A 16,579-nucleotide genomic window follows, 5' to 3' on the forward strand; every position below is an offset into this window, starting at 1 on the left:
CTTGAACTCATGGTCTTACCCTATCCTCTTCAGAGCTAGATTACAGGTGTGGACCACTGGAAGACCCATTTTCTTTTCCTTGGATTACTCGGAGCCTCTACCTACCTGCTGGCTCAAGGCTTTGAGCTGCTTTGAGTTCCTGAGAAAGCCTAGCCGGCCTTTCACCCCCAGGAGGACTGGAGTATGATAGACTTGGAACCCAAACCCACGCTAATGCCCAGCCCCTCCAGGTCACAGTTCTGACAGCCACAAGGGCAGTAAGGAGCACATTTTAGCCTCTCGAGGGGTTCCCTTTGATTGTTAATAAGTCTGTGCTTTGTCCCGGAGGAGTTCTTGTAAGGCGTGGTGAGTGTGCGGTCCATTGCAAGCATCACTGACCTGCGGCATGCCGCTGTTTCCTGTGCTCCTGGTAGATTCCTCCCAATCTGGCTAGGGCAATGTTGCCACTCCCGAGGGTGATTATTAGGTGAATATTGGGACCTGTAGTGGGGAGGATGGGGATCCCCACAGTAGTGCTTTTGAGGGAACTGCCCTTATGGGGTTGTCAGCCCCTACAATATTCCCCAAAACTTCAACTGCTCCCTCCCTTCCAAGTTGCCACCCAAAACCACATGAACTCTAGGACCAAAACGATGAAGTTGGAGGGTCCCATGAACTGTCTGTCTCCTGCCACCCCTATCGACTCAGTGCCCCTTGCCACAGCACCTGGTCTTCCACCCAGCAGTGAGCACCTGAAGACAAATGGCCCGCAGAACCCACTGTGCATTAGTGATGGTGTGAAATGGGGCCCGTTTCACCCCGACATGCCCCTGTGTCCTGACTCTGGATTCAGAGACCCGGTAGAGTGGCCTTGGAGGCTTCCTCCACCTTTCTTGTCCCTTAGTGGGTAGTGAAACCTGTGAAGGATCAAGTCGGTGACGTCTCTGGCTTCTGTGTATCAGCCTTCAGTATAGCATGACACCCCAGAACCCCTTTTGCAGTGGGCCATGCTGAGGCTCAAGGCTCACGGCATTTCTTCCCGGTAGAGTCCCTTCAGAAACCCCCCCAGACTTAGCCATTAGAAATAGTGAGCATTTTCAATATTTTATTAACAAATGTGGTGGCAAAAGAACGTGTTATCTAACAACATCCCCAACCATCCCACCCTGCTGGGCATCCCCACATACCCACCATAATGGTGGGTATCTGCCACGCTTTACTGGCAGAGTTCTCAGCCAGCTCCCCGAGTCTTGGCTGTGCTCAGTTACCCTTGAACTGCTGAGGGCATGAAGATACTTCCTGCTCACAGGCAAGGGAGAGAGTTTTGCTTGGGATCTCAGGACCACTGAGGCAAGCCATGCTGCTGTGGCTGGCGGATGGGAACTGATGCTCCCTCCTGGGGCAAGTAGAGATGGGTAAAAACTCTGGGTAGAACCTCAGTCCTCTTAAGGCATAGCATTCCTCCGAGACCGGTTCAGAGGGCATCCTCTGACTCTCATTTGCAACCAGGGAGAATCCAGAACTGAACCCGAAGTCTGCGATGAGCCCTTGACAACCAGCTCGCCGTGGGCCCTGGGATGAGTCCTCTCCACAGTGGACCTACTTTAGTAACCAAGGCCGTGAGGAAGAAACAGATCTGTACAGTGGGGAGCGGGGGTACTGAGGAGAGGAAGGACGTTTCAAGATAATTGTGTGGTCACCAGGTGCCTTCTTTCTAAAAAGTAGCAGCTGTCGGTTCTGCCCAAGTTCCCAGCTCTTTCCTGAAGGTGGCGTGAGTCCCATGAGCCCTTCAAGCAGGCGTCTGTGGGACCTGAGCTCGGCCCCCTCTGCCTCTTATTCTTTCATCTTCAGACATCATTATGGACACGCAGGGAAGTCTCTCCACATAGACAATGCCTGGCTGGTTTCGAATGATGACGGCGGCCTCTAAGACACTCTACTTCTGCAGAGTCCCAGCCACGGCCCGGGTGCTGCCAGTCCGAGCATCTGCAGGGGAGGGCTCCTGATGGTCCCCTTGCTGCAGGCCCTGCGCAGCATCCCATGTCCCTGCTGATGGCACAGTGCTGTCTGTGACTGAGGAGCGACCTAGGTCAAAGATCCGGCGCAGGAATGTCTATCAGAAACAGATGATTCGCTTCTCATTTTCAAACTCTTTGGCCTCCTCAGGCTTAATTAAGTTTCCATTGAGACTAGGGAAAAGGAGAAAAATCAAATTTTACCCAACGTGTTGCAGAATATTATCCATCCCTTCCCAACAGATGACCCCACACACTGTGTGCATCATACAACCCTGAAGTGAAGGAGCACACCCTATCTAAATTATGCTTTCAGGTTAATACCACTCTTTTCCAGTTGCCCTTGCTCTGTTGACTGGATCTCATTGGGCTCACAGCAGCCTGTATAAGCCCGAGCTTAATGACATTCCCAGGCCTCATCTTTCTTCTGAGCCTTCATAGGTTTTCAGCTGTCTTGACTTCTTCCTCCCTGAAGCACTGTGTCCCCTCTCCGGTGGACATCGTGGACTCTAGCTTTTCTCCTGTCTCTGGTACTCGTTCTGGGCCTGCTCTCTCATGCCCTCATCTTCAGGACTGGCTTCCTCCAAGGTGGGGACCCACTGGGCCCTCAGCTCCTGGCCTCTTTCCCTTCCACAGCCGGGTCAGTTCGGCAAGCTTCCTATTGACATCTTTCTCTGGATGACTCCCTACACTTCTAAGTGGCCACAGCAGCCCGGGAGCCCCAGCTCGGTAAACAGGTCCTCTCTTTGCCCAGCAGTGTCAGGTCCCTGAGGCCTGCCTCCACGCTAGTTCTTCTATCATGAAGTTCTGTTTATTTCCTAAGCAGTCCTGGCACGATACTCTGACCCTCTGGAGCCCGGTCCCCCCACACTTCTCGGAGGGCCCAGGGCCCTTCTTTGCACACAGCGGGGTCTTCCTGAGTGCTCCAGCAGAAGTGCCCCGACCTGACCACACCCCTGTCTGTATTACACCCTTCACTAGCTTTCCCCTGCTTTCAGAATAAGGGTCGAGACCCATGATCTGACCCCGAGACCTGTCATGCCTGGGCTCTGCCTATCTCCTTAGCCCCGTCCCGGCCTCTCTTCCACACCTATGGCATACCAACTTCCTGTGGGTTTCTTTGAGACAGGTGCATTAGTTACTTTCCTTGTTGCTGTGACAAAAGCAACTTAGGAAGGAAGGATTTATTTTAACATGCAGTTTGAGAGGGCGTGATGACAGAGACGAGGACAGGAGCAGGGGCCACTTGTCACCCTGCATCTGCAGTCAGGGAGCGGTGAGAGATGAGTGCTGGTGCTCTGTGCCATCTATCTATCATTTATCTCTCTCTCTATCTATCTATATATCTATCTATCTATCTATCATCTATCTATCTATCTATCTATCTATCATCTATCTATCTATCTATCATCTATCTATCATCTATCTATCTATCTATCATCTATCTATCTATCATCTATCTATCTATCATCTATCTATCTATCTATCTATCAATCAATCAATCAATCATCTATCATCTATTGATGACTATTGGGGTCCAATCCCTCAATAGCCTTCTTCCAGAGTTCCAGAAGAGATGCTACCAGTGGCAGATTAATTAATTTGAGGGATTCTCTAATAAATCTACATACACAAAACTCTTCAGTCTGTTCACTTTATTCTTCTGAGTCACTTCTCTACACACCTTCTATTCTGCTCTCTTACTCAGCTCCTTTCTTGCCTGATTCTCTCTACATTTTTCTGCTGTTCCCTCTAAGTGCCATCTTAATTCCTTCATCTAGTTCTGCCCCATCTAGGTTCTCATCCACGCAGTTCTTTTCCATCTTAACTCCTCTCCCGTCTCCTTCTCTCTCATCTGGCTCTTCCTCATCTTGCTCTTCCCCATCTGGCTCTTGCTCATCTTCCATCTCGTTCCTCTAGTCCTCTCACGTCTCTGAGGTTTACAGTTATATACCCATGCAGTAGCAATGCTCTGGCTAAGGCAAGGTCACCAGGCTTGAATTCTCTCAAGGTCAAAGGAAGAGCAATAAGATCCCCACAAAAGAGCAGTAATTGTCAGGAATCAATCACAACCCAAAAGGGAAGTGGCTAATGGGGAATGAATCAACTGAGGGTTCAATTCAGTTAATAGATCTGAGAAAGGGAATGTATGTGCTCAAACCATATTCTTAGAAGTGGTTAGGTAAAGTGTTAGGAGTCTATCAGTGACGAGTGCAAATAAAACTGCCTTATTTTCCTTTGGCTCCTTATCTGTCCAAGTTACCTTGGCTGCTGCCATTTTCTGTCAGGGTGGGGAAGTGCACTTGGTGGCTGGGCACCTGAGTCACAGCTTGATGTAGGTGTAAGTAGAATCCCTTTAGTTCTGAGTTAATAGTTAAAGGTAGATCTAAAACTAGAGATAAGACTTTGGAAAGGGGAAGGTTCAGCTTAATTAGCCCATTCGCCTGGCCTGGGCAATTGTCAGTGTAGATCTTTACCTTTTCTGACAGATGGTCTATTTTTAAGAAGTCTGGGAAATTTTTCAGATAAGATACTTTCATCTGGAGAAGGTTCTGGCCAGATGTTGCTAATGACAATAATCACAGAGAGGCCTGAAATTGGGTGTCTGGTTGTGTTGCTGCTTTTAGCACAGTTGGGGAAGGTTGTCCAAATATTCCAATGGCATAGGGGAAATTGTGCCCAATGAATGATCAACACACTGTTTTAGAAATGGAGGAGCTACAATACCACACAAGAAATTCATTGTAGGAAAAAGGCTAATATTCAAGAGCCAATATCACCAAGACTTCTTGAGTCTTGGCTTCATCCTCTGGAAATGCCCTTGGCTTCTTCCAGATATTAGCTTTTGCCATAGAAAGCTATTCTACTTCATATTTCTGCAGCTCCCAGCATGTATCTCTATCTCTATCTCTCTTCAATCTGAGGCCCCAGTACATGGGATGGTGCCACCCACATTTAGCGTGGGTCTTTCCACATTGCTTAACTCAACTGAAACTTCCTCACAGACATGCCCAGAGATTTCTCTCATAGGTGATTCTAGACCCTTTCAAACTGACAGTCAATATCAATCACCATGCAGGGCCCCATTATGTAGCCCAGGCTGGCCATGATGCTTCTGCCTCAGTTTCCATGTGGTAGATCAGACTAGCCTTAAACTCCCATAGAGCTGAGTGCTGGGTTAAATGCATATGCCACCATAGCTGGCTGCTTGTAGTTCTTGATGGACACTGTCTCAAACTCTGAGCCTTTGTGTGCACCCTTCTCCAACATGTAGCACTTTCAGACCTACTCCAGCCTTCCAAGCCCATTCATCCTTGGTGGCTTAAAGTCTCTCCCTTAGGAGGCCTGCCCTGTGTCCAACTCCCTTCTGGCCTTGCCTGATCCTGCAGGCTTTGTGGCTACACTTGACTATTTCCCGCTCTGTGCTCCTCCCTGACCTCAGACTGAGCCCATGAGGGCAGTTCACACGTGTTCACCACTGGATTTTCAGCAGCAACCAGATACTTTTCCACAGCACTTGTGAGTACTCAAGGCTGCTGTTTTCTGATCAGGCAAACAAGAGCTTTAACGAGCTGGGGCCCCTCCCGTCCTATAGCTGCGGCCCCTCCCCACATTGTCCTCACAGGCAAGAAGGAAGTGGAATGGGACTCCATGACCCCATAAAGTGGTCAGTGGCACTTACCCAGAGACCGTGGAACTGGGTGCTGTGACAAGAGCATGGCCTTACCAGATCTCTGTTATGGTGGTTATATGTGGTGGTTATAGATGGTGTTGTGCACATGGCCTTACCAGATCTCTGTTATGGTGGTGTTCTTCTGCAGTGCCTCAGCCAGTTGGGCTGTCCCCTTGGCTGTGATATGATTCTGAATAAGCCTGAAAGGAGAGTACACGTGTGTGAACACAGAAGGCTGGGTCCAATCCAGAATCCATGGGGTCAGGGTCAGGTAGTGACAGGATCCCCACACTTCCTCACTGGACTAGCAGTGCCTCACCAGAGAACAATGAACAGCCCTGAAGATCTTCAGCGTTTTTACACAGTGATTGTGATATATCTAGACTCATACACAGCATAATTGTAAACAGATCCACCTCCTCTCTCCCTCTCTCTCTCTCTCTCTCTCTCTCTCTCTCTCTCTCTCTCTCTCTCTCTGTCTCTCTCTCTCCTTCATAGCAGGGATCCCCAGTCCAAAAAGATTGGGCTGAACTTTCTTTTCTGGATTTTTGAGATAAGGTTTCTCTGTGTAGCCCTGACTGTCCTAGAACTCACTCTGTAGACCAGACTGGCCTTGAACTCACAGAGATCCACCTGCCTCTGCCCCTCCCAAGTGCTAGGATTAAAGGCATGCATCAACACCACCCAGCAACAAAACAGAAAAACAAAAAAGAAAACAAACAAAATAAAACAAAAAAACCCAAAAAACCCTCTAAACTTTCAAAGGTTGAGTGCTGTGGTATATAGATTCTATCACAGACCATGCGTGGAAAGCAGAGTCCAGGCCCCAGGCCCCATGAGTTACCACAAATGCTTCAGCGTCTGGTTGACTTTCAGCATCTCCGCGAAGCACTCTGCTGCCTCATCATTAAGTTCATTTTGTGTCAGCCTAGAAGAAAAGAGATGTTGCGTCAGCAGTGCTGATGGACAGATGTTGTTTATGAGTTCACAGGGGCCATTCTGGGGCCTTCCCTCCTGCCCGGCATCACATGCTGAGGGCCAGGCTCCCCCATCTACACTGAAACTCTGCATCATGGCGTGTAAACTCATACAAGGACACTGGCTTCCAGTCAGTCCTTCCCTGAGCTCTGTTTCCTGCCCTCCTTCCTGCGGGGTAGTTCCCTACCCAGACAGCACCCTTGGATTTTACAGATGTGAAGGCCCTACAATACAGGGAGCCAGTGCCTGCAGGTCAGCCTCTGGGTCAGCGTCCAGCCCCCCCCCCCCCAGACCTCTGAAGGCCACTGGCAGCACACTGCCCAGATCAGGATGGAGCCCTGGAAAAGCCCTGCCTGGCGAACCATGCTCAGCTGTTCTCTGAAGCTACTGTGAAGAACAGGAACTGATAACAAACTCAAGGAGTCTCTCAATTGCTCTAAACTCAGCAGCTGATGGGACAAAGTGCCGAAGCTCTCAGATGTCCCCAACAGAGGACCCTCTTGTTCCAGTGGGTGAAAGAATACGAAGACTGAGGTAGAATTAGCACCGTTTAAAAGATCGTTCTTTGCAGGGCAGTTTGGTCACATCTACCTCAATTACAAATGTATTTTACTTTCAGATAAAAGTGGTCAGGCTAGAAACTCACCCTGACATTATAAGATGCTCATCAAAGCTAAGAAAAGTGGCCTCTGTAACCCCAGCTTCTCAGAGGCAGAGGCAGGAGGATTGTGAGTTTGAGGCCAGCCCAGGTAACTTAATGAGGCTCTATTTCAAAACTTAATTAAGAATTTAAGGGCTCATGAATGTAGCACAGTGTCAGAGCTCTTGCCCAACATTCCCAAAGCCCTGACTTTGAACCTCAGTGCTGAAAAGGAAGAAGATGTGTAACAAGGGTGTAGGCCTTGTAACACACACTGGGGTATTGTGCTCATGGTGTAAAAGGAGAACTCTTTTAGGTACCTGTCAAAAGAAGAAACTGGTAAGATAGTAAGCATCCATTCAAAGGTGGATTGTGCCTTAGAAACAATACGAGAGAATAAAGAAGGAGGCAGTGTTAGGGTGCTCTGGACACCAACTTGCCGTGGAACGAGTCCACTCGTGTGAAAGGTGCAGAAGGACCCATGGCTTACAGTAAGAACTTTGCATTCTTGTCCATGCAGAGCAGTGGCTCTCAACCAGGGTGTTTTTGCTCTCCATGGACACTGAACAGTGCCTGGAGGAAGACATTTTTGACCATCATAATTTAAGTGCTCCTGGCATCTAACAGGTAGAGGCCAGGAATGCTTCTAAACACCATCCAATGCCCTGGCCAGCCCCAAGCAACAGCCAAACCATCAGCAGTGTGGAGGTGAGAGATCCTGACAAAGAACAGGCATGTCCAATATGCAATGTAGAGTGAAGAGGTATAATAGCCAAATGCTACTCTGTTTTATATACATTTGAATATACAAAAAGACTGGGAAGGAACACTAGTATTTGAAAACATGAGAAGTACTTTCTTCTCCTAATTTTTGTCATTACTGTTTGAATCAGGCTCTCGCTACAAAGGCCAGGCTGGTGTTAAACTTGCAACCCTCCAGCCTCAGCCTTTTGAATGCTGGGGCTATATGTGTTCTCCACTACACTGGGCAGAATGTGGGATTATCAGTAACTATGTAATGGTTTCTATTGAAGGTCAAACTTGCCAGGATCTAGAGGCACTGAGGACATAAACCTCTGCATGTTGTGGGGAGTTTCTAGATGGGGTTAACTGAGGTAGATGTGGATGGTGTCATCCCATGGGTGCAAGCACCACAGTCAATCAAAAGGAGGAAGCAAACGATGTTATCAGTATTCATCTCTCTGCTTCCCAACAGTGTGGTGTGAACAGAGCTGTCTTCCCTGTCGGGATGGATGGTAGCTTCAAACCCCGAGCCAGGGGAAACCATTCTCTCCTTGAGTTACTTTCATCAGGTATATTGTCATGGCAACAAGATAAGTAACTGATAGGTTAGCGGGATCTGATGAGCACTGGGAGGCAAGAGGATGGCACACTCAGTGATGTAACTTGCTCACAAATAACGATAAGGAAAAACAAAGGATTAAATGACCTACCAGAAAGGGGGGGGGGGGATGACCAAACGCACCATGGCGGCAATGTCCACTTACTGAGAATAAGGATTCCAGGTTTCTAGTGACAGGCCACCTGGGCCACAGAAGCCAAGCCGTGATGCATGCACATGGACAGAGGCAGGGTGCATGGATGATTGGCAGCATAAGAGGCGAAGTGGGTATTTTGGACGAGGTGCATGAAAGCTGGGCCTGGGTGGGAGTGTTTTGAGGGACTACTGGCACCTTCACAGAAGCCGAGGGTGACAAAGCCCGCTTCGTCCGTGTGTTACTCCTGGGTTTGTGGGGATGGCTGGGGGAAGTGTCGTTCTCCTTTATCATGGAGAAGCGCTTTTCGGGTTCGATTCCATAACCTTGGGAATAACGACCAGACCCAACCCTTGGAAATGACTCAAAATGTTACCAGAATATTGACAGAGAGGTGTTCTGCTTCAGGGCCTGTGCGAGGCTCTTCCCTCCCTCCGGAGAGATGTCGTTGGATGCAAGACTAGGACGAGAAACACAGGGGATGGATTATTGCAGCCACAGACACAGTTGGCCTTGCCTTCAACACTCAGTCACTGGGAAGTTTCTGTCTGGACACAGTCCCAGGCAGAGTGCGTGGCCCATCAGCAGGTGCCCGGGCTTTGCTGCCTGAGTGTGTAAGAGCAGGCTTACGGCTGTTTCTGAAGAGACCAGGTGAAAAGCAGAGGCAGAACTCAGGGGTTTGCCCCTAAGCTGAAGGCCAAGGAATCCTGGTGCGCCCAAAGTGCACTGTGCCAGGCTTGTATGTAGGAGGGCATCCATCGGGCAGCTCAGGTCATCTGAGAGGTTCAGAGGCCCATGACAAGACCTGGGATAGTCTCTTTGGCAAAGTCCTGGGCCCCCTTCCATGGCAGAGCCGACAAGGCTCTAAGACTCCAAGGTGCTGGAATCAGGCCAGGGTGCTAACAGAAGGCTGTTTATTATCTGAGAAAGAGGAAGGGGCAGCAACCTGCTGGCTAGTGTCCCTTTGGTGTTATCTGGGCTTGGAAATTGCTCCCAGCCCCATCTCTGGGGATGCCCACCAAGACAGCCGAGGGGCTGCTGGTGTCCCAGGTCTCCCTGGCATTCATCAAGCTAAGCACCTCACTGCATGCCTCACACCCACTGAGAAAAACTTCAGCAAGAGAAGTCATGTGCCAATCAATCTTGCCCCGGTAGGAAAGCCAGCCACCCCCTCCCAACAACCCCTCCCTGGGCCCCTGGAGCCCACATCTCAGAAGGCATGTTACCTGAGGTTGGTCAGGCTGCGGTGGTCCCTCAGTGCCTCTGCGAAGGCCTTTGCCCCTTCATCCCCAATCTGATTGCCCCACATCCTGGAAGCAGAGGTGAGAAATGGACTGTCACACAGCCATGCACAGCCACCCTCCATTGGATGGCAGCTGGCCCTCTCGACTCGTTCTCAACAGGCAGCTCCCAGAGGGGTGACCCTGGCCGCAGCCTGCAGCTGCACAAACAGCCTGCCCCGGGCTCCCAGTTACAGACAGCCATGAAAGCAGCAGCAACCTCGAGTACAGACAGGCCAACCAGCAGGTTGTGTGGTTCGAGATCAGCCTCTCCGAGCTTTGCAAAGGCTCCAGTCTGAGATCCTCAGCCCACAACTGCCCTAGAAAGAAACTCCCAGGCTACCCTGGCCTGAAAGGAGGGCTGTGCACAGGGGTTAGACTCCCACCCTGGATCAACAGAGAGCAAGCAAAGGGGCCGCCACTGTAGATGATTTTGACCTCCCAGGAAGCCAAGACCTGGAACTGTGGCTGAAACTATACTAGTAACGTTCTTTGTATGTGGCAAGGATGTTGCCAGCCAGGCCTTGCATGCCACTTCAGTCTCAGTGTCCAGTTGTGAACAATGAAACTGACTTCCGTCTCCAGGCAGACCTCTCAGAGGACCAACCAACACATTCTGCATGATGCGAGTCTCCCCTCAAGCTCTGCTACTGGGAAGAGGAACCTCAACGGAGAACATGCCTCCATCAGATGGGCCTATAGGAAACTCTGTAGGGCACTTCCTTGATTAATGATTGATGTGGGAGGGCCCAGCCCACTGTGGGTGGTGGCACCCTTGAGCAGGTGGTCCTGGGGTGTAGAAGAAGGCAGGCTGAGTGAGCCTTGGGGAGCAAGCCAGTAAGCAGCACTCCTCTGTGGTTTCTGCTTCAGTTCCGGCCTCCAGGTTCCTGCTTGAGTTTCTGCCCTGACTTCTGTCAATGATAGACTGGGATGGGAAAACGTAAGCCAAACCAGCCCTTCCCTCCCCAAGCTAATTTTGGCCATGGTCTTTATCACAGCAATAGAAGGCAAACTAAGACAGCCACCTACTCTGTCCAATCTTATACAAACATTAAAACACCTTCGGCCTCAGTTTCTTTCTCTGTCAAATGGGATAATAAGGGCGTTCTTGGCAGAGTAGTGAGGAAGGTTTTGTGATTTCATAGATGTGAGCACTTAGAATAGCAGCTGGCCCAGAAGGGTAGGCTGTTCCCAGCAGGAAGTGGGCCTCTGTTTCCAGGAAGTAGAACAATGTGCCTGACCCACTCCCAACAGGACCTGACCTCTACAGCAAGGTCCAGCAGACTGCCTTTAGGTATGGCCAATGAGAGCCCAGTTTTCAGTGCTTTGCTGAGAAAATGTGTGCACAATCCAATTGAGCGGCATCAATTTTGTCATAAAGTGTCAGACTCTGATATGAGACTAAGTAAAAAATGAAGATAAAATTCTGTCTGCATGACTTGGTTTCTGCTATGTAAAAGAAGCACTAGAGGGGGAGAAAAAAGAACTGAAAAGAGTTTCCATCATCTCAAATGTCAATGGCAGTTCTCTCTTTTAAGTAACCCAGGCTGGCCTTGAACTTGGTATATGGCTGAGGCTGGTCTTGAACTGGTGATCCTCTTGCCTTCACCCTCCAAATTCTGAGCTAGTACAGGCATGTACTATTATATCCAGCTTAAAAGCAATTCTGGGAAGACAATTTTTGTTAGTGTTCCTATTCCCCATAGTTTCTCAAGAAAACCATCTATGTTCCTTTTTAATCCAGGGAAAATTACAGCGCCACAAGGAGACTTTTAACCACAGCGGGGTACCACTCCTAGCATTAGGATGGCCACTGCTAACAAAACAGAAAAAAACAAGTGTTGGCAAAGGGGTGGAGAAAATGGAACCCATGTGTCCCGCTGGTGGGAGTGTAAAATGATGTACTGCCGTGAGGAGCACTACGTGAGGCCTCCAAGAAATCAGACATGAGGAATAAAGGGCTGGCTCTGAGGATAAGAGGACCTGGGTTTGAATTCCAGCACCCATAGGACAGCTCACAATCATCTATAACGTCAGTTCCTGGGGATCAGATGCCCTCTCTGGCCTCAGTGACACTAAGCCTGTAAGTGAAACCCTGTCTCAAAAAACCAAAAAGAAAGAAAGAAAGGAAGGAAGGAAGGAAGGAAGGAAGGGAGGGAGGGAGGGAGGGAGGGAGGGAGGGAGGGAGGGAGGAAGAAAGAAAGAAAGAAAGAAAGAAAGAAAGAAAGAAAGAAAGAAAGAAATCAAACATAGAATTGACATTCCAGTGCAACCCCTGTGGGACTGTTTAACCACAGAAAGTATAAGTAGGATCTAGCAGGGATGTCTGTGTACCTAAGGCCATCAACAGTGTTCACAACCCATGTGTCCAGTGACAGAGAAATCAATGAGCAAAATGAAGTGCAGATATCGAGGGGACAGTCAGCCTGAAAGGAACTCTCCCATGGAACAACTGGAATGATATGAGGCACAGTGACCCTCGGGGTTGTCATGGTAAGTGAAATAGGCCACCACACACACACACACACACACACACACACACACACACACACACACACACACAGAACAACAACAACAACAAAAAACCCTGTGATGTACTCACTTTAAATTTGGATGCCTAGGAATGAACAGCCAGGGCCAAGAGCACTTTGGAGAAAGATGATGTTATGGCTGTCTTACATGAATGCACTTAATGCCACTGAATTACATAATTAAACATGTTTATAAAAACAAAAACAGAGCTAACCAGAGGATAGTAAATTTTTGTTTGTTTTTCGAGACAGGGTTTCTCTGTGTCGTTTTGGTGCCTGTCCTGGATCTCGCTCTGTGCACCAGGCTGGCCTCAAACTCACAGAGATCTGCCTACCTCTGCCTCCCGAGTGCTGGGATTAAAGGCGTGCGCCGCCACCGCCCAGCGGATAATAAATTCTTAAAACCAAGACCAACCTCTGGCCTCAGTGAACACACAGAGCTAGGCTCCTGTGTCCCAGTCACAATGACACTGACTTCTAAATAAGTAATTGAAAGTTTGTACATTCCCAGTTGTCACTGCCTTTGGGACTTCCCACCCATTTTTCATGCAGAAGCCATCAGAGTGTCTGTGCTGCCAGCCCCAGATTCCTTCTGGCACACGGATGTCCAGAGGAGCAGCCAATGCCCACACAGACATCAGACTGTATACACCCCGTGTGTGTGTGTGTGTGTGTGTGTGTGGGTCCCCTTCTACTCACCCAACATCAATGATGGAGGTGCTGTTCTTCACAGCCAGAGCCACACACTTTCCACCCTCACTTGTTATTCTGTTTTTCCCCAGTCTGCAGAGAGAGAGATGCACGCCTGGTTAGCCTCTGTCCCTGGCTCCACAGTAGGCCACCCTCCTTCCCAGCACTGAGCCCACCCAGGCCTTCTCGCCAGTGTGATCTTGTACCTGGCACACAGGTACAGCATGTATCCATGCTGGGGACTTCCTCTCAGGGAGGGACCCACAGCCTGGGACCAGTGTGGAGGCCCACAAAGGTTTCCTAGTGAGATCTGAGCTTGCTTTACCCAGCAGAGCTGCATTAGAGGATTACTTGACCATGTGCATGGTTTCTAGGTGATTGGAAGGGTCTACACTTGGCTGAGCTAGGGGGAGGTCTTTTGATACACCCCTTGGCATTTGTATAAATAGCTCTTTAGAAAAGCCAGGAGGAGCAGGTGGATAAGAATCCAGGCCCTCCCGAGGCTCTCTTGTGTTTCTATCTATTTCTCTCCTCTCTATCCTTCTATCTAAATCTAAATCTCTTATCCCTCACTCCTCAAGAGTACCCTGGGGTAAAATGTGGGAGCTGGTCTCCCAGCTGGTCTCCCACAGACCAGCCACCAGTGTCCTCCCTAGGAGGTAGCCCATGATCTCTGCTGGTGGTCAACCATTGGAGCCTTTCCTGGGGTTCTCTAAGTGACCCCAGGACCATCACTCATTTTTAACAGGCTCGAGATTGCCCATATTTATTGACAGTGGTTAAGATGGGTGTTTTCATTACCAGGACTGGATGACCAACAGCCTGAAGGGGCACATCTATGATAGCACCAAGGGTCAAGCTCCCTTGAACCTACCAAAGAAAGAGGATCTTTCTCTGGTATCCCAAAAAGGACCATAGATACAACTCTCCCTTCCAGCCAGGAGTTAGGGAGACTAAAGTGGTGACGCCCCACACTGGGGCGTATTCCCTCCACAAGATGAGCACACCTGGCCAGTTGGACCAGTATGGCCATGGGGCTGGCAGATATGTTAGAGTGAGATCTCTTGATGGTGACACTGCTTCTTCTAGTAACGGAAAAGGTGATCCAGATGTTTGTAGAGAAAACAAACTTCTAAGGAGTCCCTACCCCTTCCCCACTTACTTACTTAAGGTGCGTGAGGCTTCTGCATTCATCCAGGATTTGGGCCACATACCTGGCTCCGATATCAGTGATCTGGTTGTTGTACAAGCTTGGAGAGAAAGCACGGCCAGAGTGAGTCACAGTGTCTCATGAACACCTCCTCCTCTCGTGAGTCCATGCTGCCTGCTGATTTCCACTGTCTGCGTTGAAAGGGGACCTCACAGAGACCAATGTGGGCTCTGCATCGGCCTGACTCCAAAGCCAGCTCCCTTACTTCCCTTCGGTGCTGAATCCAAACACCTCTCCTCCCATGGTCACAGGGAGTATGTGCCACCATGCACAGCCCTGGCACACGATGCGCGGTAGATGCAGGTGGTGGTGATTCAGGTTTTCTGAAGGGTAAAGCCCTGTGTCCATTTTTTTTCCCAACCATTCTGATGGAAAACTAAGACCAGAAACGCAGGGAGGCTTCTCTCCACTATCACTCATCATACATAACAGAGAGGAGCATGGGACCTTTTGCTTATGTGTCCTCATGTTCCAGAGGCCCAAGAGTACTCAGCCACTGCTCCGGTGACGAGATCAGCAGCAATCATGGGGCCACTTGCCCTCACCTCAAACTCCAAAACTCGAAGCTCTTTGTAACTGATTTAGCAACCGATTTGGGTCTATGAGTGGTCTTTACTTAACCCTACCTGGTTTGAGTAGTCACTTATTTTTCTGCAGCACTATTGAAGTATTTGAGGGGGTACTACCTAGGACCCCTCTGGCTGTGTCACTACTATTCAACACATATATGCCCCTGCCCTGTACCTAGGAGCAGATCTAAAGTCGTGAGTCTAATGTACTAACAGGTATTTTAACATCTACAAAACCTATCCCCACATCTTTTCTCCTCATATCCTCCAAAATAGCTTGCCTGGATGGGGTCCAGTTTTTACAAGTAAGGAAGCCTGGGCCCCACAAGTGTTTGTGAATAGCTCCAGTTCTACCTAGATACCAGCTGAGCCTAGACCAGAACCCAGAGCCACGTGTGGTGGTACGTGCCTGTAACACCAGCATGTGGGAGGCTGAGGCTGGAGGATGCCAGCACCGGCCACGGTTTCTGTCACCAGTGGACCATGGCTGTCAATTTCCTGCTACTTAGAACTATGACAAGGCCACAGGCCCAATGTCCTCCAGCAGGACTTACCCCAGGAATGTCACGATTCTGTACTTGGTCAGTCCTTCACACAACACCTTCGCCCCTGTGTCCGTGATCTGATTGACACTGAGTCTAAAACACAACAGCAAAAAAACAACTGCCAGTCAGGGCAGAGGAACTTCCAAGGGAGTATTCAGCCTCAGAATTCAGCTGCCTATAGGCCAGGGCCAGCAACAGGGCTGCAGTCTAGCCCTGAAGCAGAAGGGCCGCAGAGGCTAAGTCGGGCACCCACAGCCAGCCACTTCCAGCTATCTCCAACATCCTGCATTTGGCTTCTCCATCCTTTGTGCAGAGGGTCATGGGGTCTGAAATGTAAGGGACCGCCTTTAGGGATCACGACCACTGGGGGTATCCTTGCATTTTAAGAGTGGAGTCAGGACAGGAGATAACTTGCAAAATACGGGACAGGACAGTCCCCACTGGAACGGACCCACCTCAAATGCAGGAGGAGGGGGCCTGGCATCCTGCTACCCCCGGAAATTGCTCTTTTGAAGCAGCTCTGTGTTGGAAATCTCAAGAGAAACCAATAGCTTTCTGGGAAAGGGTGGGTCTTGGCAGCAACCCCCTCCAGCTTCTCCCAATGCAAGCGCCGCCTGTGCGGGCCAGGCTGGGAACAGGAGAACAGGCTGGGAACAGGCGAACAGGCTGGGAACAGGAGAACAGGCTGGGAACAGGAGAACAGGCTGGGAACAGGCATACAGAAGAACAGGAAAATGGGGCCTCTGGGACTGGTTCCCTGCCGGTCAAGGGCCAGCCACAGACTGAAAACTTTTCTAGGAAAATTTCTGAACCAGCAGAATAGCTTCTCATGAGCAAAATGTGCATGTGTGAATGTATTTATTGGATAAATAATGCATACAAATCTCCGGGGGTAAATAATACATACAAAACCTGGGGCTTGCAGCATGCTAGACAAGTGTGCCACTGAGCTACCAATAGCCTTCTTTTCTCC

At 49.6% G+C, this 16,579-nt stretch overlaps 1 protein-coding gene across 5 annotated transcripts in view; it reads right to left on the reverse strand.

Annotated features, from left to right (window-relative positions):
- Positions 1-1,067: 1,067 nt before the first annotated feature.
- Nod1 (nucleotide binding oligomerization domain containing 1) overlaps positions 1,068-16,579 on the reverse strand; it is a 51,295-nt gene continuing 35,783 nt past the window's right edge. For 3 of the 5 annotated variants that reach the window (XM_028864117.2, XM_037203770.1, XM_037203769.1), the window contains 8 exons: positions 15,616-15,699; positions 14,449-14,532; positions 13,292-13,375; positions 10,008-10,091; positions 9,158-9,241; positions 6,512-6,595; positions 5,784-5,867; positions 1,068-2,168 (listed from right to left, as the gene is read on the reverse strand). In XM_028864117.2, coding sequence (XP_028719950.1) covers positions 2,096-2,168; positions 5,784-5,867; positions 6,512-6,595; positions 9,158-9,241; positions 10,008-10,091; positions 13,292-13,375; positions 14,449-14,532; positions 15,616-15,699 — 661 coding nt within the window. In that variant the 3' untranslated portion in view covers positions 1,068-2,095. Of the gene's footprint in view, positions 2,169-5,783; positions 5,868-6,511; positions 6,596-9,157; positions 9,242-10,007; positions 10,092-13,289; positions 13,376-14,444; positions 14,533-15,615; positions 15,700-16,579 lie in introns of those variants that run through there. The other 2 variants (XM_028864118.2, XM_028864119.2) reach the window with 2 other exon arrangements.

The sequence above is a fragment of the Peromyscus leucopus genome, chromosome 3, assembly GCF_004664715.2.
Source record: "Peromyscus leucopus breed LL Stock chromosome 3, UCI_PerLeu_2.1, whole genome shotgun sequence".
In the NCBI taxonomy this organism is placed as follows: Eukaryota; Metazoa; Chordata; class Mammalia; order Rodentia; family Cricetidae; genus Peromyscus; species Peromyscus leucopus.